Raw genomic sequence first — 10,695 nt, forward strand, 5'->3', positions numbered from 1 at the left:
TGTGTGTGTGTGTGTGTGTGTGTGTGTGTGTGTGTGTGTGTGTGTGTGTGAGACAGAGACAGAGAGAGAGAAAGAGAGATTTGTTGAAGGATGTTAGAGAAGGAGAGAAGCAGAATGGGAAGGTGGAAAGAGCAGCAAATACTGGCCCCAGGAAAACGGAAGCTGGGGGCCCTCCCTGGTGGTGCAGTGGGTTAAAGCACAGCACTAAGAGGTTAAAGCCACTTCAGCATGAGTTTAGTCCCACCCTGGAGGTGACCCGCATGGTGCAGACCTCTCCTGACGCGCCCACTGCTCCCCTCAGTAGGGTAATTCGTCAATCTTCCTGTTCTGTTCCCCACTCTGTTTCTGGTGAATCCTCTCGCCGCTCCTGCACCTCTGGCCTGTACCCCAGTTTTGTATGCATAAATAAATAAATCTTTAAAAAAAAAAGGAAGCTGGGGCTTTAAGAGATGCCTTCCCTTGAGGCAAGGGGCTAGACTTGTGCATTTCTGGTTCCGGTAGGACTGAGGGCTCCTGGTCATGGTGGCCAGAGGAGCCTGTTAGGTGGTTCCATGGGCCAGGAGCATAATTCAGAAGAATCATGGGTGTGGCTGCCGGGTGTGGGTGTGTGAGGCAGCCTTCACCAGCTGCATAGGGGACCTGAGCAGGGTCAGCAGCCTGCAACTGGAGGTGAGTCTGCAGCACAGGAAGTGGAGTGCGAGGGCAAATGCCTGTGGAGAGACATTGCCAAACTGCTCTCCATAAGGACACTGTCAGTTTACATCCTACCATGAACATCTGATATGTCTGTTTCTGCACAATCTCACCACATTCATCTATTTTTAAACTTTCAGAATTTTTGCTAATCTTATAGATCAAAAAAAAAGTTGCGTCCAAATGGTTTTCATTTGCGTGTCTCTTAGAATGTGATAGGTTGGGCATAGTTTCACGTATTTCAGAAATGTGTAGTTTTGGTATGAAGTCTTTGTTCATGCCCTTTGCTGATTTTTCTTTGAGGGCTCTTGGTTTGTCCTTCCCATTTCTGGGTGTTCCTTAGATTGAGCCGATTGATCCATATCACATCTGATGTGATAGGATGTGAGTGGCACAAATTCCTCCTATTTTGCCTGTGTCTTTTTACTTGGTTTAAGGTGGCTTTGGTCAAGCTGAGGTTTTTGATCAGAGGATGGAATGGACACGTAAATGACACATTATGTAAATCACACAGTGCGAGCCACTGCCTGCGAGGCTCACAGAAGTCCTTCCCCTGCCCTGCTCTGCCCTCCCGCTTCATCCAGTTCTGTTCATTTTTCCCCCTTAGATGCCTTCCCCTCCTGCGGGCATTCTCTTATTTTTCTTACTGGAATGTCTTTGTCCTCATTGTGGACAGTGAAACTCCTACCCACCCCTTAAACTGCAGCCCACATGTCATGGGCTCGCTTATAGCCGAGCACCTATACCTCTCAGCCATCATAATCCGTGTTGAGTCTAGTGATTTGCACACATCTACTGAGCCTCAGGTCCCTAAGCTATAAAATGGGGTTATTGGATGGAATCATTTTTTAAAAATGATTAAAATGATGCGTGCTTACTGTTGTAGAACACCCCAAATTAGAAACTTACACATTTCAAAATAGCAGTTACACAAGCACATTCACTTCCAGTGGGGTTTCACTGTTTACACTTCCTTCTAGACCTTTCCTAAGCCTGTGTAAATGTAGGGTAAAGAGAGAGAAGTTTTTCTTAAAATGGAATCATACTATCTATACTAGTCCCTCACTGACTTTATTCACTCAATAAAATGACATGGATAAGATGATGTATTTAAAGCAGCTGACTGTGCTCAATAAATCTATGACTTGCTGTCTGTTGGGATTGTTCTAGAGAAGCACTTTGTGGTGATGTTTTTAAACTTTCTTTTTCATAAGATCATGTATCAGGGCCCTCCCTGGTGGTGCAGCGGGTTGGAGCGCTGCACTGCAAAGCTAAGCCAAGCCGGGGCCGCTTCAGTGCGAGTTTGATCCTGCCCCAGAGGTGACCCACATGGCGCGGCAGACCTCTCCTGACCCGCCTGCTGCTCCCCTCAGCAGTGTACTTTGTAGATCTGCCTGTTCTGCTCCCCACTCTGTCTCTGGTGAATCCTCTCACCATCCCTACGCCTCAGGCCTATACACCACTTCTGTATGCATAAATAAATAAAATCTTAAAAAAAAAAAAAAACATGTATCAAACACAATCATCTGGAAGCCCAGTTATAATGACAGAGGAGCTCCCGGAAGGGGTGGTGGGTGTGGAGCCCCTCACCTTGTCTCCACCTTGCTGCACGCTGGTCAGGATATTGGTGCATCATTCTGCTAGCGAGGGCCAGAGCCTGCTATACCAGGTCAAATCCTGTCCGCTCCTCTGCACAGCCACCTTCTGCCTACAGCTAGGACATGCATGAGGTTGTTTGTTTTTCCCTCTCTGCAAAATGACCCACTGATTTGAACTCAAGGATCTTGGTGTTTGCAGAGTCCTACTTAGAGAAACAAGGACTACAAGAGTAACAACAGTGGGGCCAAACCAGGAAAGAGCCCTCTGAATGGCCATCTTCACCTGGGGTGAGAGCTCTTTTTGTCAGGGTCCAGTTTAAGAGTGTCAAGTGTTCCCTCCACCCCTCTAAGGTGTTTGTGGGGCTGACACTAAGCTGAGCTGAGGCACTGGCCTGGTCCCATCAGGAGCGGGCTCCTCCCGACACATCAGCTCACCCTCCTCCCTCTCAGAAGCCGGTGGAAGGACTGTGCTTCTACTGCTGTTAGTTGCACTGAATTTTCCCTGGAATGAGGAGCGGGCACTTGAGGTTTGGCCCCCCCCCCCACTTCTGGCCCATTGCAGCTCCCAGAGTTTCTGAGGTAGCTAACTGAACTCTCTCCCACTTGAAACTCCAAAGCAGGGTGAAGTATGATTGAGGACTGTTGGGGTGAGGGAAGGGCAGCATTGAATCCCACGGAGCCAAGCCCCGAGCCAAGAGGGCTGGGGAAGGACTGAGGTTCCCAGGGAGGTATGGGGGTAGCCAAGCTCTGACATCTTCTGGTTTATCTTCCCCAGAAAAAGAGAAGAGGAGCTTCTCATGGCCTGGACACCCAGGGCCTATAGAACTGGCTGGCTGGAGAAAGGGTCTTATCCCACTTGGGAAAGCCCTCAGCTGAGGCTTCTGAGATGAGTTTCCATCATGGCTTTAGGCTGGTTTGTTGGGTAGCATAGGAGGCAGGCAGCCCTGGTTGGAATCTTGGGGCTTCAATCTGTCTGTAGGATAACCCTGGCAAGTAATGACTCTCTCAGCTCAGTGTCCACAGTGTGCTACAGCTGCTACCATCCAGACATGGCCCTGTATGCATCTATGAGACTGCTGGTAGACTAGCCCAGAAATAAATGCATGAAGACTGTGTTCAAAATGCCTGGACAGACACCTCCAATCGTTAAGATAGCAAAGGACATGAGCAGAAAGATTTCACAAGCAGTAAATGGATCTAGGAAGAAAATTACAGACCTGGAGGTAATTAAAAAATAGTGAAAGCAACCGTTTTGTGCTTATTCAGCTAACAAAGTATAAAAATTAATAATATTCTCTGCTGGCAAGGTAGAGCTCTGAGTGGTATGTGTGCAGATTTTATGCAAGACTTTCAGAAAGCCACACCATGCTCTGTAGTGTTTGTAACTTTTGATACAGTCAATGGAATTAATCCTAAAATAATAGTCGTTTTCAAAATGTTTATTGTAAGAATTTTCCAAACATGCAGAGTAAATTAGAACACTATAACGAATCACCCTCTACTAAAGGAATGAATATTTTTAGAGGAAAAAAGGTCACATGAGTAAGAATGTCCAGTTAAAAATTGCATACAACCTAAATATGTAACAGGAGAATGTGTGAATAAATGAATTTGTTCAGCTGCGCTATCCTGTAGCAGTGAAGATGATCAGTATGATTATATGGAAAAGAAAGCTTAACTATATGGAATATATAGCCTCATGTGAAGTGAAAGGCAGAATTTAAATTGTATCGATAGAGAACGACAATAGTGTAAGAACATATATTTGCACCAAAGTGGAAAGAAAGTGTGCAAAACCATTCACTGGGGAATTCCTAGCCAGAATCCATTTCTTTCTCTTTGAATATTGTTATTTTTACAATAAACATAAATGAGAGGGATATTTTAAAACCTGCCCTGAATCGGTGGGTGAATATATTTGTTGGGCACATATTTCTCAGGTGAAAGATTGTATTCAGCAGTGGCTGACACAGAGCTCAGTTTGGGGGCAGGGACTGGCCATAAGCATCGCAAAGACTCTTAGAATGTCAGAGCTGCAGGGACTACTCTAACACGCTGGTTTTGCAGTCTGCTTCTGAGGCCCTGAGGAGCTGAGTGACTTCCCAGAATAACCCCGGTTATTCTTCCACTTGTTGTCTAGTCCCTGTGCCACGGTTGTCTCCACAGGTCCCTGAGTGGGCTCAGCCAGGGCCACTCCTCCCAGCAGCATGTGGGACTGTCCCCCACCATCCGACTTTACCCAGTCTCTGCGACGAGTGGTCAGCTGAGTTCCAATGCGCTGCCCTTGGGGCCGGGCCTGGAGCGGAGGGATGGTGCCCAGCGGGCAGCATATCTGGACTACTCGTCATCCCCCTGGGGTAAGGCTGTCCTATCTTGGGGTCCCAGCAAAGCAGGACATAAGTCTCTGGAATTCCTTCCCTCACCTTCACTGCTGCCTCCTCTCTCCTGGAGGGCTGAGCTGTCACCTGTCTCTCTGAGCACATCAATAGTTACCACGCACCTGTGACATACCGGCAGCCTCAAACCAGCTGGTGGTGACTTTACCTCTTTGAGACCCTTGACCTTACCTGTTGTATTTCCGCACCCTCCGCCATCCATTCTGCCTTTACTCCCTTTATAACCTGCCATGAACCTTAGCTCCGTGGCCTGGTCCTTCTACCTTATCCTTCCTGCAAGCCCCAGTCCTGAACCAACAAGGCCAGTTGTTTCCTCAGCACCTACCGGTGGGCTCTGTATCCCAGAGACAGGAGTCTCCCTGGGGGCCCACTGGGCATGTTCTTGGTCACTTCCCTGTGTGCCTGGACACATTCTCTTTCTGTCATTCCTCAGAGCCGCTACTCCACGCTGCCCCCAGCTTCCCAAGTCCCAACCAGAGAGCATGTGGACATGCAGCCAGCTCCAGGGAGCCCTGCCCTCCTGCATCTGCCCACCATGCCCACTGCCTCCTCACCTAAGCCTGTGTCCCATCACCTGAGCAGGCCCTCTTTCTAAAATTAACCACTTTAAAAGGCGCACATCAATGGTTTTAGTACAGTCACAGTGTTGTGAAACTGCCATCACCCTCTAAGTCAGGACAGTCACATCACTCCAAAAAGGAGCCCCACACCCTTTAAGCCGTCACTCCCTGATGCTCCCTTCCCCCAGCCTCTTGCCCCATAAATCTGCATCCTGTCCCTATAGATTTACATATTCCAGAAAGTTCTTGTAATGGAATCCCACAATATGTGGCCTTTTGTGTCTGGCTCCTTTGCTGAGTGTAATGTAATGTTTCTGAGGCTGACTCTCAATCTGTAGCAGCCCACCCCTTGTTGTAGAACAAGCCATGTAAAGGAGACGGTCCCCTTCTTGTCGAGGGCACAAGCCTCATTCTTTCTTGTTTCCTCTGGACACTCGTCTGTCCCTTTCCCCTTCAATCTGTCCCCATCACTCAGACCTTCTCTTCTGCGTATACACTTGCTTACAGCCCTCTCTCTCCATCTGTCTGTTTGCCTGTCTGTTTGTCTGTCTGCCTCTCTCTCTTTCACTCTCTCTGTCTCTCACTCTCTCTCTCTTTCACTCCCTCTCACTCTCTCTCTTACTTTCTGACTCTCTCTCACTCTCTCTCTCTCTTTCACTCTTTCTCTCTCTCACTCTCTTTTACTCTCTCTCTCTTTCACTCTCTCTCTCTCTCACTCTCTGTCTTTCACTCTCTCTCTCTCTCTCTCTCTCTCTCTCTCTCTCTCTCTCACACACACACACACACACACACTCTTCTCCTTCCCCTCTGGCTTCCTCTCTCCTCCCTTTGACAGACTTCCTGATCTCATGGTCCACATGCACTTTTTATACTTCCCTCCTGGCTGGAAAGCTCAGCTGGCTCCTTCCTGCATCTTTCTTTCCTATGAGTGCCCTGTACCTTCACAGAGAATATATCACTCCAACACTTCTAGTCAGCAAATATGTGGGGCTTTTCTCTGAGACACCAGCTGGGTGCCCTACAGTTCAACCCAGTGCTGACGCCCTCTATTCGGAGACAACACCAGATCCCATCGGACTGGGCCTACCCCACTTCAGAAGCTGTTAGCAAGTAGTAGGGGACCCCAGAAGGATCCACAACTTCTGTCAGATTTGGCTACAAGTCAGTCTTCCTTGACCCCCACCTTGGGTTCCATTAATTTGCTAGATCAGCTCTCAGGACTTGGGAGAAACACATTTACCAGCTTACTTGGGGACATGGTTCAGGACTCAGATGAACAGCCTGAGGGACAGGTGCGCAGGGCTGGCCCGGGAGGGCCCAAGGGCAGGGGCTTCTGCCCCACAGAGCTGCAGTGCGTCAGCCTCCAGGTATGTAGATGTACTTGCCTACCTCAAGCTCTCTGAACCCTGTATTGCTGGGATTCTATGGACTCCCTCACTCGGGCACCTTCATTATGACTGCCATTTCCATCTCCGCTCCTCTCAGGACGTGGTGCTGAAAGTCCCAAACTCTGCCTATGGCTTAGTCCTTCTGGCCTCTCACGAGTTACCTCATGAAAACAAAAGATGCCCCTGGTGTTTCTTTCACTTAGGAAATGACAAGGACTTCAGGAGCTCTGTGCCAGGAATTGGGGGCAGAGACCAGTCCAGCTATTTTCTATCATCTCACACCTCCTCAACTCTGACTTCTGGCTTCCCCCCTTGGGCTCCCTATACTGAGTGAACGCCGCTTGTTTTATTTCCACTGCCACGTGGCCATGTGGTGACGAAGCTTCAGTTTGTACCACTATAGTGCCCTCCCAGCTGTTCACCCAACCTCCCTGCACCCTGCTGGGAGAACATTAGATTCTGCGCCCTCCCCCAACCCCTCTCCACCCCCGGCCCAACACACACACAGACATTTTCTCTTTGATTTCTTACTGAAAATCTTCAATGGCTTCCCCATTACAACCAAATAAAGCAGCCAGTCCTTTAGCAACCATGGCCCCAGAAAACCTAATAATCTTTCATGCTTTATCATCCTCTACCTGCCCTGGAAAACTCACCACTCTGGCAAGCCTGAGCTATGTCCTGTTCTCTGCCCTTTGGGGGTCAAAGCCCAGCCATAACACTTGCTAGCCATGTAATTTGGGGCAACCTAAACTTCTCTGGGGCTCGGTTTCCTGATCTGTGAAATAGGAATGTCTTGTTGCCAATATTCAATCATTTGACCGATAAAAATGGCGATTCCTAACAATACAACCTAAAAGGACACTCACTCAGGAAGAATGAGAATTAAGGTGTGTAAAGCCATGAGCATGTGTCTGGCATGTTGGTTTTTCTCAATTAACAGTGGACTACAGGGTTCTCAAGGTGTTACTCTGCCCCCACAAAGGGCCCTCACGTCCACCAGGGATTAGCAAATCTCCTTGGGATGGATATGCTCCCTGGGCCCATGAGCCTTTCTAACCAGCCTCTAGAGGTCACAGCTGTGCCTCTTAGCCCTGCCCCCTGGACCCAAGCCCTCTCTCTGCAGGACTGAACCTCACCGAGAAAATCAAGAAGATCAAGATTGTCTTCACTCCCACCATCTGCAAGCAGACCTGTGCCCGCGGACACTGTTCCAACAGCTGTGAGCGTGGCGATACCACCACCCTGTACAGCCAGGGTGGCCAGGGTCACGACCCCAAGTCTGGTTTCCGCATCTGTGAGTCCCCCCTCCGGAGATGGCTCCCGCTGGTCCTGGTGGGATGGTGGGTGCAGAGGGACAGGCCTGTCTGTCTGGAGCCCAGAGGAGCCCCACTCCTCTGCAAGAAGGAAGTCACTGCTCTCATCCTGTGGCCCTGCGAGTTGTCCCCGATCACACAGAACGCTGAGGCCTCGGCCGGCTCTGTCGTGCCTGTCTGTGTGGCCCGGGACAAGTCACATCACCTCTCTGCGTCCAAGTCTCCTTCACAGAGAAGTGAAGGAGTTAGTAACCCCACCGCCCTGGTCTCCCAGGTTAGCTCGGGGTCGAGGAAAAGTGAAAAAGGGCTTTTGAAAAAAAGCGGAGACTGGTTATTACCCTTGTCTACTCCCCGGCCTCAGGGAAGTCCCTGAGTTTCAGTGGGTACTGCTCCCCAAGCCATGCGGACTTGGAGTCCCGCGTCCTGCTCCTCGGTGGTCGCCTGCTGGCCACGTGGTGGGTGCTGCCATGTTCCTCCACCGCCAGTGACCTTGAGGTCAATGCCGTAGATTTCTGCCAGATCCCCTGCCTGAACGGAGGTCGCTGCATCGGCAGGGATGAGTGTTGGTGCCCTGCCAACTCCACCGGGAAGTTCTGCCACTTGCCCGCGCCAAAGCTGGACCCAGAACCTTCGGGAAGGGGCTCCCTCCACAGGGGCCCAGTGGGAGCCCCCTTGAGGCAATCCACCTTCACACTGCCTCTCTCCAACCAGCTGGGTGAGCGTGGGCTGGGGTGGTGGTGGGTGAGCCCAAGGTGGGTGAAGTCATCTGGCAGGAGGGCACAGGAGCTATTCCAGGTCCTTCCTTCACACTCATCCCTCCCTCCTCCGTCAGGGCTCAGGGCTCCCAAACTTCTCTGCCCTTCCGTCTGAATTCATCCACGCCCTGTGGCCCTCACAGTCCTGCCTTCAAGGAGCCCATGGTCCTGGATAATAAAGGAAGGGTGGATGGGGAAAAGAGTAACCCCGTGTGATATTTCTGTCCCCGGCCTGCCGTCATTAGCTGCCAGATAGAGAGTGCCACAAGTATACGGAATTCTAGAAGTGATCAGGGGAGACAGTCCCCCCAGGAAACTGAGGGGAGGTAGTGTGGAGGAGATGGACTTCAGTTAAGCCTCAGATAAGGGGCAGCTTTGGCTTAAGGAGAAGGAGTTTCCCCTGCAGAGGGAGTAGCACCTGCAGGTGGGACCGGGACAGTCACTGACCGGGCTGAGGGCCTGTCCGGGGCCTAGGGGCGGAGGAATGCTGAAGAGGTTGGGGAGCTGACAAGGTATTCATAATTCAGACCCTGACAGATGGGGAGGGAGAAGTTGGTGCCGTGTCCTGTTCTCACTGGGAAACTGCTCTGGGTCAGTTTGAGTGGAGAGTGAAGAAATGGAAAGAGTTTAAAGGAGACACTCAGGCAGGGCATTGGGGGGGGATGTGGGCGGGGGAGCTCTGTATCCTGCTCTGATCCCAGCCTCCATGCCCAGCCTCTGTGAACCCCTCCTTGGTGAAGGTGCACATCAACCACCCGCCCGAAGCCTCCGTGCAGGTGCACCAGGTGGCCAGGGTGCGGGGTGAGGCCGAGGCCCCAGAGGAGAACAGCGTGGAGACCAGACCCTCACGCCGGCTCCCCGCCAGCCGAGGCCACAGCCACTGGGACAGCAACATCATCCCCGCTCAGGCCGGAGAGGCCCCTCGACCTCCACCCCCGGTGGCGCCCAGGCCTCGGGGCCTGCTGGGCAGGTGTTACCTGAGTGCTGTGAATGGACAGGTGAGAACACCGTGCCTGCCTCAGCCCTGGAGGCGTCCAGCCCTGCTCTGCCCCTTCTCCTTCTAAGGAACGTGTTTGCAGATGGGAAGACTCAGGACATGAAATTGCCTGAGCACGGGGCTGCCTGCTGAGGCTCCCTGGGTCCCTGTCAGCACCAGGCACACGTGAGAAGGTGTGAGAAATTTCCCTTCCAGGAGGAAACCAGTGTCCTTAGGTCCCATTAAATCCTGGGGCCTCCTGGAGCTGAGTCTAGGTGTCCCCAGGGCACGGACAGGTGTTCTGTTACCTGGCAAGGTGTGTGGTATTCAGGTGAGACTGGGATCGCGCAATGCAGTTAAAACCCCAAAGCATTGGGGGCAAAAGATGAGAGACCCCCCACAGAAGGCACCCACAGCCTGGGGGGAAAGCAGTGAGAGTTCTGAGTCCAGGCACCTGAGTAAGAGTAGGGGCTAAGCCAAGCCCAGGCTTGTTTCTCTTGAGTTTGCTCTTGGTACTTCCAGATACCCCTCCTGAGGGTAGGGAAAGAGGCAGGGAGGCTGCCAAGGGAGAGGGGCTGAACCCCCAGATCCTCCTGATCTCTCAGCTTGTGGTGTCCTACAGCCTAGCCCCGCCCGCAGAAGGCTAGCACCGAGGGTGACCCTGGAGTGTGACCAAAGAAAGTCCATCCTTAGTGACCCCTGCGTGTGGGCAGGGGAGTGGGAGGGGGCAGTTTGCAGACCCACACAGAGCAGATCTTGTCCTGTTGGGGTGTCGGGCAGAGTGCAGGGCAGGTTTCTCTGCTTCCTTCTGTGACTTCAGCTCATTCTCTCCTCTCCTCCCTTGGGTGGGAGCATCCTCTGGCCAGATGTGAGGCTGAGCTGTCTCGGGCTTCCCTGGACATGTCTGCAGAGCAGAGGAGGGAAGAGGGGTTACAGAGCAACATGTGTCCATGGCTTCTTTTCCAGTGTGCCGACCCCCTGCTGGAGCTGACAGCCCAAGAGGATTGCTGTGG

At 51.7% G+C, this 10,695-nt stretch overlaps 1 protein-coding gene across 1 annotated transcript in view; it reads left to right on the forward strand.

The window, feature by feature from the left end:
- LTBP2 (latent transforming growth factor beta binding protein 2) overlaps positions 1–10,695 on the forward strand; it is a 92,351-nt gene that overhangs the window by 43,924 nt on the left and 37,732 nt on the right. Inside the window, 5 exon segments of the mRNA XM_012724390.1 lie at positions 4,458–4,648; positions 7,762–7,932; positions 8,460–8,666; positions 9,421–9,704; positions 10,649–10,691. Coding sequence (XP_012579844.1) covers positions 4,458–4,648; positions 7,762–7,932; positions 8,460–8,666; positions 9,421–9,704; positions 10,649–10,691 — 896 coding nt within the window.

The sequence above is a fragment of the Condylura cristata genome, unplaced genomic scaffold (assembly GCF_000260355.1).
Source record: "Condylura cristata isolate star-nosed mole 26May11 unplaced genomic scaffold, ConCri1.0 scaffold00013, whole genome shotgun sequence".
NCBI classification, from domain to species: Eukaryota; Metazoa; Chordata; class Mammalia; order Eulipotyphla; family Talpidae; genus Condylura; species Condylura cristata.